At 30.5% G+C, this 23,750-nt stretch overlaps 1 protein-coding gene across 1 annotated transcript in view; it reads left to right on the forward strand.

Annotated features, from left to right (window-relative positions):
* Positions 1 to 23,750, forward strand: part of LOC143195241 (cyclic GMP-AMP phosphodiesterase SMPDL3A) — a 232,734-nt gene that overhangs the window by 9,211 nt on the left and 199,773 nt on the right. Inside the window, exon 2 of the mRNA XM_076402233.1 lies at positions 21,244 to 21,312. Within this exon, the coding sequence (XP_076258348.1) occupies positions 21,244 to 21,312 (69 nt within the window). The remainder of the gene's footprint in view (positions 1 to 21,243; positions 21,313 to 23,750) is intronic.

A 23,750-nucleotide genomic window follows, 5' to 3' on the forward strand; every position in this document is an offset into this window, starting at 1 on the left:
TATATATATATATATACATGCAGACATGCACATTGACATGCAGATATATGCATGTTATTAAATAAATCAAGTGAAAGAAACTTTTTGCAAGAGACATAGACAGGGCTCGCTAATTCCAGTTATTGACTAAGATTACCTCATGAGCGAATTACCTTTGAGTTGAGTACAGCTGCAAGCTGCTGACGGTTGTCAAAACATCTGATATATAAAAAGGTAAAAACAAAAAAATGATTGAGTTTTCCAGTTTCCCATTGTCGAAATATATATATATATATATATATATATATATATATATATATATATATATATATATATATATATATATTGACCGAATGCATACCTTTGAGATATATTATGATATATTATGATATATTATGTGAGAGCATACGTTCATGAATTCTTCGTGGTACAGAACCACTACACCATTTGGATACAACATTTCTTGTTGTGTTTGCTATTGACGATAATAAGATATTAAATCAAAATGATTGCGAAAATGTGCCAATATATTAATATATTCAGTCAAGAACAAAATAAGAATAATGAGATTTACATGTGGAGTTAGGAATAAATAGGTAAAACAAGCCAATTCATTAAAATATCATTATAAGTCACATCTAGAGAATATATACCCTATAGAGATATCATGAATTACATAGAGGCTTTTAGAAAATATATTAAAATATCTGGATATTCAAATGATAATATAGTAAGTATAGAAAATTGGTTAACCTATATTAGGTGCCCTAATTTCAAATGAGAAGAAAAATATTTATAAATGTGTTAAAGTGGCGGTTAAGCTCCTCTTATTGGGCCGTACACTAAACCTTTGAATTATCTCTTTATCCATTAGGATCTTCCCGCAGAAAAATGTAGAATTCGTAAATATAATGCGTGTTTTCAAATGATGTATATTGAAACAAAAGAGGTATATACTTTAAATTCCAAGTTTCGAACTTTCGACTTATACCTTGTTTATGTTACTACCAGTCCTACAAGCATCAGCTATATTACATGCAATCAATATATTTGAATTGTAAATCCGTCTTTGCTATTCTTTTGAAACTAAGGATTTAGTTCATATTTTACATCTAAGTTTCGCAATCAACTTTTATTCTGTACTCATCGAAGGGAGCGAGTATCGGATAGTTTATAATAAAGGAATGTTGGTAACAAAAAAATTTGGAAAAAATACTATACGTTTTTATGGTTTTTTCCTTCGAATTTAAAGCGTTTTTTAATGAATTGTTAAATGAGCAAAACGACAGTATCAAAGCAAAAACCGGACAATATAGATCATTATATATTCTTTAACGAACACATTTCCAACCTAATGGTGCGTCAAAGATAAGAGTCCCTATTGTTTAAGACAGTAATTTACAAAATATTAATTTTATTCTGTCTACGGTTAGATAACACGAACATCATTTCATCTTTAAACCCCATTATACTTGTTAAATTACATAGTATTAAAAATACTCTGTGGCCTCACCGAGAGATCAATACAAAAGCTCTTGCTAACTCAAGAATAATGGAAAAGGGCATGCTACTATTACTTGGCAAATCCTAAAGGTCTTAGTGTTAGGTCTAAAAGCAAATACGACCCAAGGAAATTGAAATAAATATTGCGAATTGATAGCACTATAATCGATGGATTACAGTTGAACTACAACAGAAGTTGCAAGTTTTCTATTTTTGCCTATTTACAGTTTGAATGGAAACTAAATTTCTTCTCTAAACATATATTCTCTATCTCCTTGCGTTATAGAAAGTACTGTGCTTCTTTAAGTTTATCCAAAATAACTATGTATTTTGTAGACGATATTAAACATTCATTCCAAAGTGAGAATATGTGTGGATGACTTTGAACGCAGCTTATATTCAGCATTAGTATTGGCACAAGATTAATTATATAGAGGCAGGTTTATGTTTATTGGATATAATTGTGTTGAATTTTTCTCAGGAAGTTGTAAGAGCTGGATCCTTCATTTTATGTTGACTTCATGTTCCAAGATTTTTCGTAACTTGTTTGCCCAATTTGTACCATGGATTTCTATAACTATGTATATTATAAAATTGGGTTTAATAAAGAAATTAGGAAGTTCACTCCCAAAGATGCAGATTTCTTCAGATACATAATTTCACAATTCAAAAAAACCATGGCGGATTGATGAGAACCTCAAACGAATATGTGAAAAAGAAAAGGTTATGTGCTAGTGAACTTAAATTAGAGAATAATTACAAGACGTTCAAGTAGTAAAAGTTTTCGTTGCTATTATTAAAATTACTAAAAATAAATCGTTTTCCGATTCAGCATATCCAAGAACACGAAGATTACGTCACAAAACCCAAATAGCTCTTTTAATTTATTTTTCAAACATGTATGATCAGAGCTAGCTCAATTTATTGCTTTTAAAATGATTATTTTAAGTTAAAGGTCCATGCCAACAAACCTCACTTTTCCATAAGTGAAGGAGGACCACCAACTCTGCTTAAACGATGCGACTGAAAATCAACGATTGTATCGATGCGTTTCAAATTTTATTACTAAATGTATTTAAAAAGGCGCTTATTATTTATATTACACCAAGTGTAACTATTACATAACTAGTAACTATTTAATTTACGTCGATAGACCTATACGGTAACATTTTCATTCCTTTTTAGCAGCTCGTATACTACATCTTACTGATATCCGCAAGCACAATTTTATGAATGCCATGAATATTTCCGACACTCCTGAGCTAACCATTGGAACTACCCCTCCATCCCAAATAAACGTCACGGAGATGATTTAAAAATAGCTTGGCTCACTCATAATCCTTTAACATTTTGTCTCCCAATAATTTTTCTTCCAGTAATTGACATCAGAATCAGCACTTTTAAGTCATTGAAAGCATCGTTACATTATTAGTTGTGAAGTCTCTAAAAGTGTTTGATTTGCTTTACCATCAGATTTCCCAAACATTTAAAGTAATGCATGAGAGCTGAAAATGCAATTTTGGTTAGCATACGAAGTTACTGTATACAATGAACAACTCTATGTTAAAACCTTTAACAGTTATATTAGTCACATTTCACCTATTTATCTTTTATGGTGTGCTATATTACTGAAGTGTAAATAACATGTGATGGAAGGCTTGGCACTGTTACTTACAGTGCATTTGATATATATTTCTCTAATATTTAATTCTTTACAATTTCGTTTATTCGCACATATTTATAGACTAATATGCATTTTGCCATAATAGAACGGCGTTTTGGATCTGAGCAGTCTAAGGGGTTTTATAACATAAATTGGGTAGCTGAATAAAATTTTGTCGCTCATTTTTAAAAATCAGTAATAGTTTTTAGTAATTCTATTCTATATTCATTACTTTACTATTTTTAACCATTAAGAACCATTTAATGAAATAAAAAGAAAAAATCCTTAATCCTGCCTGGCTTTTGGTTCACGCAGTAGGATCCAACAAGCAACAAGATAGTAATCGCTCATCATGCCCTCGTCATAAAATCCTTGGTATCGTCTTTCGATTTCAGGCTTTGCTACAGCATAACTAAACTACTTCAAATATGCATCTTTGAAATACTTTTTCATGATACTTTTAAGCTATCGAGCATATAACATCTAAACAATTGCATTTTATAACAAAAATACTTGAAGAATGTTCTAATTTCTTTTATATTTTTACTTGTTCTGAAGTACAATCACAACATAAAAACAAATTCCAAATGATGTCTAATGCGAAGTCGTCAACTTGACAGCCTTTATAAGGGAGCAGTGCTGTGAACCCGAAAACTAGAACCAATCTTGGAACATAGATTGAAGATCTAAGTTTAAGGCACCAAATAAGATCGTTAGAATCATTCTCTCTCATCTGCTGGAGGTCAAAAAGTTGACCTGAATTATAAAACATGCCTAATTTTATTTAGAATTTACCTAGTCCTTATGGTACCTCTTATATATACTTATATGATACTTAACTGGAATATGATGATTTCACAATTTTTATAAAAATATTATATAATTATTTAATTAATCGTCCGCATTAATTTTAAAACAAATTCAACGTTAGTATTAAATGGAAACTATTAAAAACTGTCGTAAAGACACTGACACGGATTTTGAGACGTCTCCTGGATTAATTACAAAGCAAATGGATATTCGCGTCAATGCAGTAAGGTATGTGGAATAATAAACCTTTAATTAGTGATCGTCTGTCAGCCGGATAGCAGCGTGTAATTGTCTTGACATTATTTCGAATGACGGCGCATAATCAAGCGTCTCAATCAACGTAATTTATGTACAATGCATTTGTGCAGGCGTCCAATAAACATCTTCTTTGATGTTTATCAACCAACGTGCCCTAATGACTATCGACTTGGGTTTTGGGTTAGTTTTATAGGACCGATTGCATTGGCGCTTTTATTACTCCAGTTAATAAAGTTTGTCTACCAATAGTTTTTATGGTTTAAATGAGAAACGTCATTTTTTCCAAGATATTCCAATAATAATTTTATACTCTTCTTCGGAATTGAACTAATCATTAGCAACATATATTTTTAAGGTTAGAGTTATACTGTTTGTGCCATATCGAAACTATAGAATCAGCGAGGTATTTAAGAAGATATTACAGTAGTAGCTACAAACAATTAAAATATATCCTACATAAGTTAGAATAAAATTTAGTTTTTTTCAAGCAAAAGATGATTTTCTATTTTGGCTAACACTGGCTAACAAATCTATCCAATAAAAGAATCAAAATGTCGCTTATGTAATAATATCCTAATGTAATAAAATAATGAAACAAAAATATTCTTAGAAAATGTAATTTATTTATTATTGGTATAAATAATGCTTATATTATCGAATGACTACAATTAACTACAATTAATAATACAGACGCAATAGTTTTCAGGTTAGTTTTATTATATGTACATAGAACTTTCTTCCACACCACATATAAGATAGAGTTCTAGTAGCGTTTTTTGTGTAATGGCATACTCTGGAGGCCTAATCTGTCGAATTAACAATTATATATCCAAGTAAAGTGTTTTATTTTCATTAGACAGCATATTCACTTTTCCTACGTTTAAATATTGTTTCCTTCTTAGTGATTTTCTTTGTCAAGTCACTTTGATCATTTTGATAACACTGTATTTCTCTTTAGTTTCTTCTGTTACAACTTGTACACATTTTTCTAGATAAAATTAGATTTAGTTAAATTCTTTAGCTGATTTTCAAACCAGGGCAAAAAAATACTATATTTAATTTTTCTATCTGCAATGAATTATTAATAATATTATGACTTACAAAACCTAACAAAATAATATTCTAAATAACATTTACCTTTTTCGTCAAAATCAACATCAAATTTTGTTGTATTTATACTTTTTTTTAATAGTTTTGCCATAAGTAGTCCAATGATCTATTTTGAAATCATCTCGTGTAAATGCACAAATTGAACTAACCAGTCTTTCTTCATGATTTCATGGTTTTAAAAGCAATGCCGAGAAAATCCATTAAATCTCTCGTGGGTTATCTTTGCATCATTTAAATCCTCTGTTCCCTGCAGTTCCACAAGGCATGACTTAGATTCTCCAAAGAGCTGCCTATTCCTATTTTTTATATGAATACTTTCCAGACTGACAATTTTCTCGGAAGTAATTGTATTAAACTATTAATATTTCGGAAAAACGACCCATTTTATACATGTTTTATATATTTCATAAATTTGATCATTTACCGGCAATAAGAAGACCCATTATATTGCTCCTGTCCAAAGTAACTCCAATTATGATCACTAATGACTTAAATATTTTTACGTACATTTGACAACCTGACAAATTTTATAGATTGACTGATTGACTCGCACGGCATTTTATTTTGGAGAGACTATAGACAAATTCCTAATAAACTAACATAACAGGATGTTTCAGTATATTTAAGCAATCTCTGTATTATCAAGGTCATGAAACCTTTCGCTATATATCTTTAAATCAATTGTAAATAAAAATGAAAAAACCAAATGTCGTTCGTACTTTTATTAGAAATAATATAGCCGTTTACACCATAAATAATTCAACGGACATATCAGGGTATTACTTCTTCTAAATATTATTTAAAAATAAATCTAAAATAATCAATGAAATTTATTATATTCGAACCATCCACTGTTTTATGACAAACTTTCCTACTTTCTTAAAGTTTTGGCAAAGTTGGGAAAAGGTAAAAAAAGGTTCATGTGTCAGAAGAATATAATATCGTGCTCAATAATTAAATAAAGTCATGTAAAATTTAACAAGCTTTTAATTATAAGTTTGTGTTAAAGTGAATGAAGTATTTTTTGTTTTATGTTAGAAGAGACAAGAAACCTCCTACACTCCTTAATCTTGGATGAGATATTTATATCATCTTGAACGGTTTATTTCAACAACAAAAGCATATTTTTAAATAAATTATAACTGAAAGTTCAGCAATTAAGTTTTTGATAAGAATAAATATTTCAGATGATAGAAAATGAATGGACAACGCGTGGAAGAGAATAATAAAGACAAAAAAGGAATTTAAATATTGGGTTATAAAAAATCTTTGACATTTTTCATTAAATATGCTTAGTAAAATTATAATTTCTAAATTGGTTTATTGCTATCTTTCTGCCTTCGTGTGGTATAACTTCCACTTTTATGGCAAAGTTCTAGTGGTCACTTCGTGGATCCTTTTTAGATATCATCGTGCATATGTTGGTTGTTTCTAAGGGATAACTATTTATAATTAATCGAATAAATTTGTTCTGGCAGCGCTGGATTACAAGTCCTCTTGACAACTTAGTGCAACCCCATATTTGCGTCACCCAATCCCAAATAAGTTATGATTATGTATTGTATTTCATGCTCATATATATATTTCATGATGTCTGTCATCGAGCTGGAAAACGAGGTGTTTCACCAATTCTGAATAATGAATTAAACAGCCTTCTAGTGATATAATTAGATTACATATTTCAAATTACTAATCTGTGTTTTCTAGCCCCTAGTCGATTTATGGATCTTGATGAGTTTCTCTTGTCAAACAACAAATGTTCCAACTACTTTTTCTTATCTACACATATAAGAATGATCCCAAGATATTATTCTGCCAAAATGCAGCCGCAATGGGTTTAAATGTAACTCCAGAAATTGACAGAAATTCCGCGACAACAATTCCATACTCAGTCAAAAGACTGTTATATCGCTGTTATACCATAATAGTCTCTGTAATTATATGCATTTGGTCAATTATTAAGTGGAGATTATGAAGTACAAGTTAGACATCGGATATATTTATAAGCGTTTTAACACGATTTAACTGCATTTCCTCAGATAGTCTGGATAGCGCAACTAGCCGGGATATGGGCAGATTGTAAAACCTCACTTGATTTGGCAGTTTGTTAGGTTTTTTAACTACAAATACTCGTAGAAGCTTATGAAATTGTGATCTTCTTAAGAATCCAACAGGTATATGAAATATAAATGTCAAGAACATGATTTTTTGAAACATTTCTTTCACTAATCCACACTAATTATCATACATTTGTGAAGCCGTTCTTGAATTGAATTTCTCGGCAACTGCTTATGGATAAACCAGTTCTATAGCAATTTTCGGGTGCGAATCAGTTCTTAATTCATCAATGTAACGAATGAAACTAATGAGATATTTTATGTAAGTTACATTAATTTGGAGAAATAATGTCAATTTACCCCAGTATTTTCTCACATTATCTTACGTGAAGAGTTCAACAAAAACTTTGATGTGGATGATTTTTTGCGTATTCAAAAATTATCCGAAATAACCTTTTGTGTAACTTAGTGGTGTAGGTGTGTTATGTCTCCCTGTCTTTTCATTCAATAACTTTATGTCACTGCTTTTTGAATCCCCTTGCTTTGTTCAGAGCTTTTTTTCTCTTGTGAAAGATTTCTCTCTGGTTCTTCTCTTCTCCGTTAGTGCTTCCCATATCTTCTTTATCTAACTTACGTCTTCCGCGCTTTGTAAGTATCCCTACCAAGTGATGTAAAATTTCCTAATTTCTTTATTTTTCATCCTGTCCATCTTAGTTACACGCTTTATTCTTTTAACGTTTTCCATTTCTGCTGGTATCTCAGTTTTACTTCTCTTTGATATTATCTACGTCTTGCAAGCAAAAATTAAGGTTATACTGTAAGTCGCTTTGTATACTTCCCTTTTAGTTTTGAATGATATTTTATTTTTATTAATGAATTTTATAGCTAGAGCAAAATCCAAATACATGGTTTTTCCAATTCTGGTATTCATCTGTATCTCCTGGCTTCCAGTTGTTTCGATTTCTATACAAGACAACAAAATACTAACGTAAATGTAATAATAGAACAAATGTAGACCTTTAAAATATAATTTGTTTTAACAATATGGTATATCTACTGCATATTTGTTGAAGAAGTTAAGCTACATTTAATTAAACAATCACAACAATTTTTAGATTATACAGTCAATTCAAAACAGCACTGACATGTCACTGAAACCTATAAAAACGTCGCAATGTTGTCACAGCAACTCTGAGTTTTAGTACATATTACCTCTGATATATAACAAAGTTCTGATCTAAGTAAAATAATGAAACAAAAATGTTATGTATTATAATTTATTTTAAGATTATAGTTCATCTAATGCATATATTATATATGAACTTAAAACTACAATTAATTTTACAGCCACAATAATTCATAGATTTTTTTTCTAGGTTTTTAGGGCTCTGGTCGCGTTTTTGTAAATAGCGGTAGGGCCCGATCCCCGAAAACTTAATCGAATTATTATTTCGAATTAACCGAAAACTAAATAATTCACTTAATTAACAATTGTATATCTGAGTGATGTATTTTACTTTCGTTAGAGAGCATATTTATATTTTATGCTTAGTTATTGTTTGTTTCGATGCAATGTATCCTTGTAAAGTGATTATGATATTACTATATTTCTCTTTAGTTTGTCCTATTACTATCTGTATACATCTTTCTTGTCAAAACTACATTTAATCACTGCACTCTCCTTAATTAATTTGATAAATCTGCAAAATAGTTAGTATTATTTCTCTCCTCATACATGTTAACCAAATATTCATGTATATTCTGAACAATAACACACAAGCTCATTCTAAAGCTTTCACATTCTATAATACAATTCCCTACAATTAAATTATATTAATTGTATACTGACCTTTAGCCTTTTATTCTTTTATCATCCTGTCTTGGTAATCATCAGCATTGAATCATAAACCAACATTCATTAAGTTTTATTCAATCACTGTCACTTTCAGAAACATTAATTAAGTTAATAACTAAGCTGTTGATCTCCAATGTATCAAAAACTTGCTCAAGATTCTACCATTTGTCCCAAGGAGTGGCTTCTCCTTAATTGCAGCCTTTGTTGATGCACTTGTTGGGATTTTCCCCACCAGTGTACTATAAAGATGGTAGATATAGTGCACTGTATATAAAAATAACTGATGGTTCCTCCAAGTTCTTTAAAAGCTGATATTCAAACTACTGCAAAAACAAGTTATGGCTTATTTCTCCATGGTAACTAAACACCCTTGGACTTGGAGGAAAACACTAATTGTGTACCACGAATAAAAGCATTCCTGTTTCCAGCATGAAGAATTGTATGTCTGCAATGAATGATTAATAAATGTTATGACTAACAAAACCTAATCGATAGTTTTCCAACGTTTACCTTTTTCAATTAACTTTTGTTGATTTTGAACTTCCCTAAGAGCATTCTATCTCTTTCTAAATAGAATAAAATGACAAGGATAATATTGTCTGATTGTAAAACTAATTTACAATTTTAGACAGACACATATTGACACTCCGTTCACTGCTAATTTGAATTGCCTATAGTTATTTCATTATGTTTACATTACCAAATTATAATGGTGTCAACCCTTACCAATACAAATCCAATTTTATAGACCTATTTGGATACATGGGAGATAATTCTATCTCTTTTTAACGTGATTAACGCTAACGAGAAAGAAAAATACTCCGAGTTTAAAGAAATATAACGTTTTTATAAATTGAATTTGGCAATACGTTCGACAGGCTTGACGAATACGTGCATTGACTGTTTTATTGGAAGGACTATATACCCATATACTTGACTTGTATTTAGAGCAACAATTTGAAAATTTATCTCATTCGGCTTGTCCATCATCATGACTTCCGTTCTGTTCTTATTCATTATCACTTCATATTCTCGTAATATCATAGTTCGTCTGCTGAAAAAATATATAGCATATATTATTAATCAAAACAATCGCGTGTTTTGAAAATGTATTTATATAAGGAGATTTTTCATTAATTTCTTGAATAAACAAATTGCCATCATATAATATTCGAGCACCTGTTTCGACGAAATTGCTATTTCGCCACAATAAAATTAGAATGATGGCCTGATAAATTGTTTTGAACTATACATAATGAGGGAATGTTCTTCGCTTTCCGTTCAAAACCGGCCGGAAGAGGATAATCCAGTTGATGTTTCTGTCGCTGAGAGGGTCTCGGTGGGCGGAGGGGCATTATTTGAATGTCAACAGATAAATTTGGAAGATTCTCCCATTATACATTTTGAACGAGGCAACCGTGGAAATGAATAGGTTAGGATACAGTTTGATTAATACCATTTTCTGGCTTAAAAATTTAATTACTTAAGAGGGTTATGGCAATAGCCGTAAATGAGTTTGGCCGTTGTGGTCATCTTGCAACAACGGTCGATTTAAGACTAGTTTTAGATTAATTAACAATTTATTAGTACTATAGTAATTCTCAATTTATTAGTACTATAGTAATTCTCATCTTGTCATCTAATTTGATCGAAGTTATTATTTTATTTTCCTGTGTGATTTTAAATGTATTTCACATAAAGGTAAAAGCTTTGAAATTAGTTAATTTGTATCTAAAAAACACACAAAAAATTATGTTAAACAAAAGGCGAAATATTGAAATAAATTCTGTATTCAATGAACGGTCCAACTGATCAAACTTTTATAGATTTTTATTAGTCATTAATAAAATTATAAATTTTAACACTTTCACAATTTATAGGGAATGAACAAAATAATACGAACATGTGATATATAGACAATATTTGTTTTCTAACAGGTGTAATTTTTCACAGAAAACATTCGTAGAGTGTCTGAATAGTTCCCAATGGAATATACAAGTATATTATTTAACTTTCATTAGGGAGCATATTTACCTTTTAAGTGTATGAAGAGATGCCTTACCTCCCTCTACGAGTTACTTATCTCTAAGTTCTGCATGAATACTTTCCAGACTAACAATTTTGGCTAAAATAATTTCATAATATGTAGTCTGTAGATACCTATATTTCGATGAATCCATCTTAATATTGTTATAAATTTCTTCCATGTCCATACTAGTATTCATTACAGATCCAATATGCTAAAATATTCCCAGTATATCTACAGCACCTTAATACTTAACATTATCACATTACGCCTTGATCATTGAGCCAACCAACCAAACCAGGTAAAAAACATTTTGATTAATTATATTTAAAAGCCTATTATAATTAAAAGAATATTTATTTTATCATTTATAACAATATGCTTTACTTAATATCAGAAATTATAGTAAAAATACTATAAATTTAAAACGTACCCGATTATTATCATCATTTTAATTTTTGTTTCTATTTTATTTGCAAGAGATCCATATCTCACCTTATATTTTATAAAGGAAAATACAATGTTTAGTAATACTGAGATAAATACGGGGCGATAACACAGAAGACATATACCTTGAATGTCATAAATCCTTTGCATGTAATTAAATAATAGTATAAAAACTCCGATAAAAAATTGTTTAGATTTTTTATATATGTTTTTATGGAAATGTTAAAAGGTTATATTATTTAAATACTTCTTGGCTTACTGGTTTAATTAATTAACGGTTTTTCCAAGAGGTTTTCCGAGAGGTAATCTAGGTTAGCTTTAAGAGTCCATAAATAACTTATCAATAGTTAGGTCTGCATTTATTACCCTTTTAGACAGGGATGTTTTAAAAATATGTTTTCCTATTACTTATATAAAATATAAATGGATTTAATTTGTTAGTATGTAGAGTAAATTTACCGTCTATGCTGTCAACGAGTTTCAATCACTTCCTCCATTGCCTCTCATGAAATAAACCGACATAAACAGTAAAAACATTGACAATTCGCATGACAATAAAAATAATAATAGTTACATTACATGTTTTACGCCATATTCAACTTTTTTAGGATTAAATTCTAACAGAAACAAAAGTGATAAATGTCAATAAAAAATAACAAAGCAAATATCATATAAAAAAACGTTGACGAAAACCGTACTAAAAATTTTAAAATGTTCCAACATATTAACTACATTTTCTATGAGGTTAAAGAAATTATCGGGTTTTTCTCATATAGAATTTTAGAGATATATATCTATAATAAACACTTATTCAATAAAGCCAGATAGTAAATTAATTATATTTGCGCAGTCAAACTCAACAAGTTTTGAAAAAGGGGATTCCAGAAGGGCGTTTTTTCATATTTTGTCTTTAACTTTATATAGTATTTAACTTTCATTGGAGAGCATATTTACCTTTTAACCTTTAGTTCGTGTTCTTTCGTGGCTTTGTTTCCCTATAAAGTCATTTTGGTATTACTATATATCTCTTTATTTTCTTCTATTAATACCTCGTACTTTTTTTATAAGATACAATAAACGTTTCATTTATATTTGCCGAGTAAAATTTTGGAATATTTCATTCTTTAACATGGTCGCTTGGGCTCCTTACGACCTGTGTGCTATGGCGTAGTGCATTGTCCGATAACTTATGGTTCCTGCAAGTTTTTTTAAGAGTTAATTTTTAAAGTACTGCAAAAACATATTATGGTTCATTTCTCCATGTGTGTCACTAGCAGACTTGGAAAAAACACTAACTCTGCTGCAGCAATAAAACCAAACGTATTTTTAGCACGAAGAACAATAATTTGAAATAGACTATTACAAATATATTCTGGCTAACAAAACGTAATAAAATGTTATATCATCTTTTATTTTTTTTAATGAACATTTGTTGTTTTTGCATTTTTTTTTTCATTAGCATCTTACTAAAGTGACCAAATGTTCCATTATAAATTAGTCATATATCTCATCTAGACACAAATTAAAATAACAAATCTTTAATGTTAGTTTGTGCTTATAAAGACTAAATTAATTTAAAAAAGTTCTACTGGATCTCTTCATGGGTTATTTTTTATCATTGTTTAAAAATAGTAAAATAGTTACCTACTTTTATATCCTATGTTTCGCGGCAGTGTATGAAGGGATGTCTTACCTCCCTCTACGAGTTACTTATCTCTAAGTTCTGCATGAATACTTTCCAGACTAACAATTTTGGCTAAAATAATTTCATTAAATGTAGTCTGTAGATACCTATATTTCGATGAATCCATCTTAATATTGTTATAAATATCTTCCATGTCCATACTAGTATTCATTGCAGGTGCAATAGGCTATAACATTCCCAGTGTATCTACAGTACTTTGATATTTAACAGTATCACATTAAGCATTGATCATTGCGCCAACCAAACTAGATAAGAAGCATTTTGATTAATTCTATTTAAAAGCCCATTATAAATAAAAGAACATTTATATTATTATTTATAACAATATGCTTTACTGTAATATCATAAAATATACTAAAAATACCATAAAATTAAAACGTACCCGATTTTAATCATCATTTTAATTTTTGTTTCTATTTTATTTGCAAGAGATCCATATCTCACCTTATATTTTATAAAGGAAAATACAATGTTTAGTTATACTGAAATAAACACGGGGCGATAACACAGCAGACATATACCTTGAATGTCATAAATCCTTTGCATGTAATTAAATAATAGTATAAAAACTCCGATAAGAAAATTGTTTAGATTTTTTATATGTGTTTTTATGGAAATGTTAAAACGTTATATTATTTAAATATTTCTTGGCTTACTGGTTTAATTAATTAACGGTTTTTCCAAGAGGTTTTCTGAGAGGTAATCTAGGTTAGCTTTAAGAGTCCATAAATAATTTATTAATAGTTAGGTCTGTATTTATTACCCTTTTAGACAGTGATGTTTTAAAAATATGTTTAATTATTACTTATATAGAATATAAATGGATTTAATTTGTTAGTATGTAAAGTAAATCTATAGTTTATACTGTCAACCAGTTTCAACCACTTTCTCCATTGCCTGTCATAAAATAAACAGGCATAAACAGTAAAAACATTGACAATTCGCATCACAATAAAAATAATAGTCACATTATATGTTTTAAGCCATATTCAACTTTTTTCATTTAAATGATTAAATTATAACAGAAACAAAAGTGATAAATGTCAATAAAAAATAACAAAGCAAATATCATATAAAAACAAACGTTGAAAAAACTAATAACGTACTAAACATTTTAAAATGTTCCAACATATTAACTACATTTTCTATGAGGTTAAAAAAATTATCAGGTTTTTCTCATATAGAATTTTAGAGATATATATCTGTAATAAATGCTTATTCAATAAAGCCGGATAGTAAATTAATTATATTTGCGCAGTCAAACTCAACAAGTTTTGAAAAAGGGGATTCCAGAAGGGCGTTTTTTCATATTTTGTCTTTAACTTTCGCAAAAAAGAAAAATATAACAAAAGATTATGGAAAAATCAACCGTAAAACACTCTTGAACTACTTAGATAAGATTTGATATTAAATGAGCTTTGATGCTTGAGTTCAACTTGAATTGACGGTGAAGAATTTCACAGACCAAATTAGTTTACAATCATGTTTTTTGCTTTTAATACCTAATTAACGGTTCTTGATCATTTGAAACCAATGCTTGCTTCATTTAACTTGACGTTGTCATATAATTTTAGAAATAAATGTCGGTGTCTCATATACATAAATTTGAATAGTTGAAAGATATAATATTAACAATATCTTATAAAAACTAACCAACAGTAATGGTTTATGTCTATTTCTCTATTTTTTTCCCAAAGATCCAGCTATCGACTATATATCGGTTATCATAACATATATTTGTCTTTCCTTTATTATTTATTTGTGAAAAAATGGTTTAGCTCTTCGATTGTTTTTACAAGCACATTATAACAATAGCTTAAGAGATGCAAGTTTTCAGGAGATATTTTTTAAGTTTAAATGTCGTAAATTTTGAGTAAAATGCAAACAAGTAACAGAAAGGGCTATATGCGAAATTCGTGAAAATCTCCATAAACAATTAAAGCGAATGTCCTAACATGCCTCCCATATACGTCAGATATTATTATAAGGCTTTGTTCCAGCCGCTAACCCATAGACTGCCAATCTAATAAGTGAGACACAAATTTGGTCGATTCTTGAATAACCTCAAAGTGTAGGATTCCATATAAGATGGAAAAAACTCTTAGCTAGGCAAGACAATATTTTTCAGTATAATGGAAAATTTCTCAAGTCGTAATGGTTTCCAAACCAGGCAAACTTCACAAGAGAAGATCTAGTAGTAGTAATTAGAAAACCAGTGGAAAAATTTTTCTCAACAGATTGAAGGAGCATCTAAATAACACGATTACCAGTCACCAATTCGGATTCCGAGAGGGTATTGCATTGTAAACATCATCAAATATATGACTGAAAACTGAGCAGTACTAGTCTGCTGCCTTTTAGGACTTAATTAAGGATATGAAACATAAATGTGGCATGATGGACTAGTACACAAACTAAAAGAGACACTTTCACGTACGTATTGCTCCATACTCTCAGCCTACCTTAATCGAACCAGTTTCATGGTTAAGTTTGATGACGAATATTCTGCCCGGATGTCTTACAAAGCTGCAAACTGGAACCGGCGCTGCACCTTATTTACAATGCCGACCAACTAGTGAGGACACAATGACGGAAAGCTACGATAACTACTCGTTCTAAGTGCATTCTGAATGAAAAATAAAGAAATGGTATAAAGAGTGGATATTAAAAGTAAACTAAACATCGAGTACATTGATGTTACTTGCACACCGAGAAGAGGAACATGTCTGTTGGTAAAATTATAGGACAAAAATATACCACAAGAGGAATATCTAAAACACCCGGCAATTTATTTTAATCGTAGGTTAGATATTGGCAAAAATACATCTGGAGCAAGCGCATACAACTCGACAACAACACTGCAGTGTGCATTGGTTAACTTCATTGATCAATTTCACTTAAGTAATGAGAACAATTTGATGTTATGCACAGCAAGCAACTGCAATATTGTTATAAGAGAAAGATTCCACAGCGAAGCTTTATGAAGAATACTCAATAATCCTCGAAAAGTGAGCAACATATATATATATATATATATATATATAGTCTATCCAAAATAGCAGTGAACCCATATGATCTAAATTGACGTCACAATGTTGCCGCATCAACTCTGACTTTTAGTATATTTTGACTTTGACATATAACCAAATTCTAATCTAAATAAAATAAAGGAAGAAAATGTTATCTAATATAATTTACTTTAGCACTTTAGTAAAGTACGAATAACTTAAAAATACAATTAATTGTACAGTCGCAATAATTTATAGGTTATATTTTCCATAAGTAGACTTGTAGACGTCTTGTTTATTTAGTTTTATCCTCCAAAGGAATAATCCAAGTATTTAATAATTGTATATCTGAGTAATGTATTTTACTTTCATTAGAGAACATATTTACCTTTTACGCTAAAGTCTTGTTCCTTTCGATGCAATGTTTCTTGTAAAGTCATTTTGATATTACTGTATTTCTCCTTAGTTTGTTCTGTTACTAGCTGTATACAACTTTCTTGATAAAACTAGATTTAATAAATGCATTCTCTTTAATGCATTTGCCATATGTGCAAAACAGTTAGTGTTAACACTCTCCTCATTCCTTTTAAACAAACGCTTATATATATTCTGAATAATAACACACATGCACATAAAGCTTCCACACTCTATAATAGAATTTCCTACAGTTAAAATATATCAATAATATGCTAACCTTTAGTTGTTTCCTATTTCATCACCATGTCTAGGTAACTGTCATCATTGAATCATAAACCAACGTTCATAAAGTTTTATTCAATCACTGTAACTGTCAGAATCATTATTCAAGTTAATAACTAGGCTGTTTATTTTCAATCTATCAAATATTTGATCACAATTCCACCTTTCCTCAATTTCTTCTTCAATAGGTCTGACCGAGCTCATTCGAACCAAATTTGTAATTGTCAATAATGCTTCCTTCCATAAATCCAGACACTGCTGGTCTGAGTAGCCTTTTCTGATCTGAATATCTATTGTAATAATTATTTGCAATACCCTTATCACCTAAATTGAATCAAATATGCAGTGTTAGGTAGGAAGACGTAATACTCTGTGGCCATAACGTTCAGCAATCTGATTTACCTTGTATATTTTCTCATGCTTATTTCTAAAAAAGTAAACTATATAAAATACAATTAAATATTTCACTTCTATTTACCGAGTAACAATTTTAAATAGTTAATTCTTCAACATGGTTTGAACAAACTTATTTCATGTACTTTCAGACAATCCTTAATTGCAGCCTTTGTTGATGCAATCCTTTCCACCAGTGTAGTAAGATATGGTGCATTGCCCATAACTGATGGTTCCTCCAAATTTTTTTAAAAGCTGATTTTGAAGCAAGCCTCACAAAGTGTGGTTCATTTCTCCATTATAGTCATCCTTGGACTAAGAGGAAAACACAAATTCTGCACCAGGAATAAAACTGTTCCTGTTTCCAGCATGAAGAACTATATGTCTGAAATTAATTATTCATAAATGTTATGACGAACAAAACTTAATCGATAGTTATTCCAACGTTTACTTTCTCCATCAAATTTTGTTTTCTTTTCACTATATATATTATAATATTGCCATAAAAATGAGCCAATATACCATTCTGAAGTATCCATGACTCATCTAAATATACCAACTGATAACTGTTGTTAACTAAACTTGAAATAATTGGACACAAGCTTGGAAAATAAAAATTAACGAAAATAAATCTGTGCATATGCATTTCACCTACAATCAGACCGTACACGCACCAATATCATTCCATATAACAACAATGATAATCTCGGAATGAAACTTGATCAAAAATTCGCTAGAAGGAACATAGAAAGAAGAAAAGAAAAGAACTGGAATTGAAATATAGGAAAATATATTGGCTAATTGGAGGAAAATCACAATTATCAGTACATATTAAATTGCTATTATATAAGCAAATACTGAAACCTATGTGGACATACGGAGTTCAATAATGGGGATGTTCCGCAAAGAGTAACAAAACACAGATTTTTCAGGACAAAGTCCTTGTTGATGCACCAAAATACTATAGGACTGTCTACCTACATAGACACCTTCAGATGCCCACAGTCAGTCAAGAAATTAAGAGAATTGCAAGGGGGCATGAGGGAAGACTCCATTATCAAGAGAATATTGAAGTATTGCAACTTTTGAATACCACCAAAGCAGAACATACATTCAAAAAATTAAACCATCTAACCTTGTGCAGTGTTGTGTAGTGAGTTGCTGTTAATAAAAAATACTGCAATGACATGTATAAACATTATTTAACCGGAGACAGATGAGATATGGCCGATGGGTCCTCCTAGTTATATACCTAGATTTACGTTATCGTAAAGACAAATTGTAGGTTAAGCGGAAACGACTAGTAACAGTGTAATAATTAAAAAATAAAAAAAGGTCGCTTAACAGTTATTTTGTCCCAATAATTCATATGTTCGCCAATAGATGACGCTTATCAAAATACTATACAAAACCTAATCCCTTACACCAGTTCATTTGAATAAACCTTACAAAAAACACTTAAAATCGGTTTTATACACCCCATATATTCAAAACAAAACAGACATGAATTTTATAAAATAATAAGGTCGGATATTCTTTTTCGATATACGGAAGCATGCGAAATATTTACTCTGTTTCACTGCGTCTATAAGAAAGTCCATAATTTTACTATAAGTTTATATCTGTTCAATCTGCCCTATACGGAAACTTTAGGGTAAACAGTTTATAAAACTTTTGAAAGGAAGTTTTATCTAATAAATCTTCAAACAGTTCGAATAGCGTATAAAGCCAAATTTAGCCCATAAATTGTCTTTGACCACCTTCAAACGTCCGGCCAAATTTACTCTAAACCCAATATATATGTGATTATAGCGATGATAAAAGCTCTTGTGCTGGAGAACAATATATTTGCCGGATGGAAAATAAACTTTAACATCTACCAATGATATTGCGCATAATTATGTAAAATAGTGTCGAAACTGTTTAGCTTGCAAATGCTTGTTATAATGGTAGTTCCGTTTTGATACATTTAAACTGAAACTCGCTCGATTTATTTTACATCTAAAAGGTGCACTAAAGAGGAGGGAAACTAATATCGAAAAGGATTTATTTATTTTATATGCATAAGTATAACTAACTATGCTTCGACTATGGATTTCGTTTGACGAAATTCAGAAAATATCCTAAACAACTTTAGCAAAAGATTTATAAGCGTTTAACTATAGAATTTCTACAACTTAGCAACATTATGCTAATGGCTACAAGGCTAATGGTCTCAATTGAAAAAAAATGGAATACTAAATATTAGTTTTAATATTTTTTATTTTCTCCAAATTTTTCCTTCTTTTCTGGTAGCATTGTATTGTATCGAGAGAACGATGTTGAGCTAATCAGCTAATCAGCCATCGACCCATTTTCCCATTTCTTCAGCACTTCATAACCATGTGTCAGCCAACCCATGTTGAATCACTTTGAAGAAATAATAATCAAAAGATATTGTTTCTGTCGAGTACATTAGGAATAACAAAACATCCTATTCGTTATGCGACAGGGTATCCGTCACAATCTTTGTAACGTATCGCCATAAGCGCCAACGTATTTTGTCATACAAGATGATTTATTTGCGTCCATTATGCTTACTAGGTTGATGCACATCTTCAGTAGCACTTTCATTCGATTTAAAAAAATCGTAACATAGTATATTTTGTTAATACTAACATATACACAGCGAGGCTTTATTTGGAGTGGTCACAGTAGCTTCACTTTTCATTATCAGTCACAACAAATCTTGGTTAGTAATTTGCAACAATTCGAAACTGCAGTTTCGGACAATTTTTCTTATAGCCATATTCTATTCTGTTATATCTCTTACAGAGCATACGAGGTTCCCTATTTATATTTCGGGAGGATATAAATAGGGAATATAGATAGGAACAAACCAAATAGTTAAGTTACGAATATATTTTTAGTGTTTTTCAAAGTACTCACCACGATGATCGATACACTTTTGCATGCGCTTAAACCAATTTGCAAAGCATTTATTCCATTCCGAATGAGGTATCTTCAAAACATGATTTTTGAACGCTTCAATAGCTTCTTCAGGCGGTGAAAATCGTTGACCACGCAGATTATTCTTCACGGATGAGAGCAACAAGAAGTCGTTGTGTGCCAAGTCAGGGCTGTACGGCGGATGGCCCTTCAATTCGATGTTTTGATTGCTCAAATAGTCTCTTGTTTGAGCCGATGTGTAAGAGCTCGCATTGTCATGATGAAGAACAATCCGGCGTCTCTTGTTTGTTTTTCTTATATCACCGAAGGCTTCTGGCGAACAAATGGTTGTGTAACAATCAGAATTTGCTGTTCTACGAACCTCTAGAGGCACTGTTTCTTTGAAGTGCTTCGTACGTGAACAACTTTTGTTGGATTTGGTTCATCTTGGAACACCCATACAGTCGACTGCTGCTTATTTTCGGGCTTATACGAATATATCCAAGATTCCTCACCTGTCATCTATTTTAAAAACGTCTTTCGAGGCACCGCGATTGAATTTCTTATTGTGTTGTCTTATTGCGATTGTCAAATTGTGTGGGATCCAAAGCGAACATAACTTTCTCACAGCCAAGTGTTCATGTAAGGAAGCATAATTTCATAAAGGAATAGCAATAGTAAAAGACAGATTACAAGAAAAATATAAATTAATAATTTCTTTAATATTTACAAAACATACCATACATATTATAACATAGCAATAATATACTTGCTATAATAATTCGATATTTTTTTCTTGCAGGTTATTTCTGGCAAATCACAGATATCCATTACGATCCACATTTTACATCACACAGTGACTATAAAAAAGGTAAGCATTATACTACAGAAGATATACTTATCTGAATATATTAGCTGAATACAGCTAATTCAATTTAATATTAGATATAAATATCTCGCCTTTTTATATGTTTTTTCTATTTTTCTTCCTTTGTAATCACTTATTTTATTTAACAAATAACAAATTTTTGATATCTGTCGTTGGAATTTCTTATAGTAAATGTCCGCTTGCCTTTCTTATAATTAGTAATACTTATTCTAAATTAAAAAGACGAGATATTCTTTACAAAAAAATTTGTAAACTAATTTTATTGAAAATTGTTGATCTGAAAATTTGAAATTCTGGAGAGGCAGGCTCGGCACCTGAGAAGTCAATTATTATCAACTCGTTATAGAGAATTTGAATATTACCTGACAAGCACTAATAATTACCAGAAACTATAAATGTTGCTAGCTGTTTTTTTTATTTTTTTACGATAAAAAAGTCATACGTTATTGTAAAAGTGGATGCTCACATCGCTACTTGGAACTGTTTAATTAAGATAAGAAGTATTTTTGCATGAAGAAGTGAAGGTATGGCATAGTTCTGGAGTTATTATTCGACTCAGTATACAGCAGTCAATGCAAGACATCCAATCGAGGATAAAAACCAATATTTCTGCAGCAAATAATTGAAAAATTAAAGATATGAATTTATACGTTGATTAAAAATACGTCACTGATTGAAGTCGAACCTATTAAAACTTTAATTCATATATATTAATTATATTTCCTTTGTAAAACTCCTACTGATAAATAGTATAAAATAAATTTAAAAAGACGTAAGTATAAGTATGATAGTTTAATAAAACTTGTTCCAATCCCAAAAAAAAACTTCAAATTTTCAAACCGTTTCTTTTAATGATATAGTTCCTAAAACTTCTTAACGATACATTAAATTACAAAACTATCATTGCTATAAATCACCAATATTCTTAAAAGGTTCTTGTCCAGCATTTAACCTTTTATATAATGAAATTTCGCTCATTCTCACTAACTGCTGCTTCAAATGATTCATGAACAGAAATCATTAGGTGACACTAAAATCGAGTAAAGACTGTCGGCTAGGCCTAGTATAAAATACGTCTTTTCAAAATATTCATGATATGAGTTCACTCTCTTTTTATCTATTATTTTCAAAGACCACATGGTAAAAAGGTATCCAAAGGAAAGCTCTTATAAAAATACCTTCAACTCAAACATAATGAATTGAACTATAGAATAGAATACATAGTGTGGATTTTAAAGAGATGCTTGTGGAATTTGAGAAATTTATCGTTGTGGTTATATTTATTTTCTAATTTTGTTAATCAATCTCAGAAATAATATTTCGCGTATCCCACAGCTATAAAATATTTATACAGTCTTTGTTTATCATTTCGTTTGCTTTGGGTTACTAGTTGGTTTGAGTGCAACCCCATATTTGCACCCCATAGGTCCAAATAGACATTAAGATAGACAAATATACCAATGACATTGATTTTACATCAAGTCGAGATTATCTTTCGACTAACCAGTACATTTGCTTGATTTTAAATATAATTTCCTATACTTTTTATCTTACATGATGTTTCGAGTTTAACCTACCATCGATATATATTCACAAGTATTCAGCTGATTCTGCTTGAGGAATCGGACAGTGTTATAATTAAGTTTTTGTCAATCATCGCAACGCCAAATTAACATGGACAGATTTGGAGCATTAAGCTGTATTTTCCACTCTCTAGTCCATTGGTAGATCTTGTTGACCGCCACTTGTATTTGTTCTATAGCTTCAGACGGAGATACATATTTTGCCATTACAAGTGCGTTGTCAGCAAATGTTCCAAGTACTCTTTCTTTTGTTGTTGAGATATCAGCAGTATAGAGCAGATGTAGAAATGGTCCCAAGACAATACCTTGTGAGAGTTCAGCCGAAATAGGTTGAAGTGTTGAGAATGCCCCTTAACGCGAGACTCTAAATTATCCTTCGAAAAGATACGATTCCAGCAGTCGACAGTGATTCCGCGGTAGCAATTTTCTCATGTTGCAGATTAATCCCCAATGCCACACCATATTTACATATTTTCTTCAAATACCTTATCAACAACAGTTGTTAATCTGTGTACTTGGTCGATGGTCGAATGGTGATTCCGAAATCCAAACTGGAAATCTGGCATTTCTATTGACTCATTGATTCATTCGACGAAAATTGCTTCCCAGTGAGCATCCTTTTGAGATCTGAGAACAAGAAATATTCGCTGGAGGCCAAATATGGAGAATACGGTACAATTCATGAATTTTTGCCATCATTTTCACTGGCTTGTGACACGACGCATTATCTTGGGTGAAGCAGCACTTTCTTTTTCTTCACGAAATGCAGTCGTTTTTTAAACGGTCCAATAACGCTTTGTAATAGTCGTTATTGATGGTCTCTCCTTTTTCAAGGTA

The sequence above is a fragment of the Rhynchophorus ferrugineus genome, unplaced genomic scaffold (assembly GCF_030347505.1).
Source record: "Rhynchophorus ferrugineus isolate W39M unplaced genomic scaffold, kcgeb_rfMv2 rfM1, whole genome shotgun sequence".
NCBI classification, from domain to species: Eukaryota; Metazoa; Arthropoda; class Insecta; order Coleoptera; family Curculionidae; genus Rhynchophorus; species Rhynchophorus ferrugineus.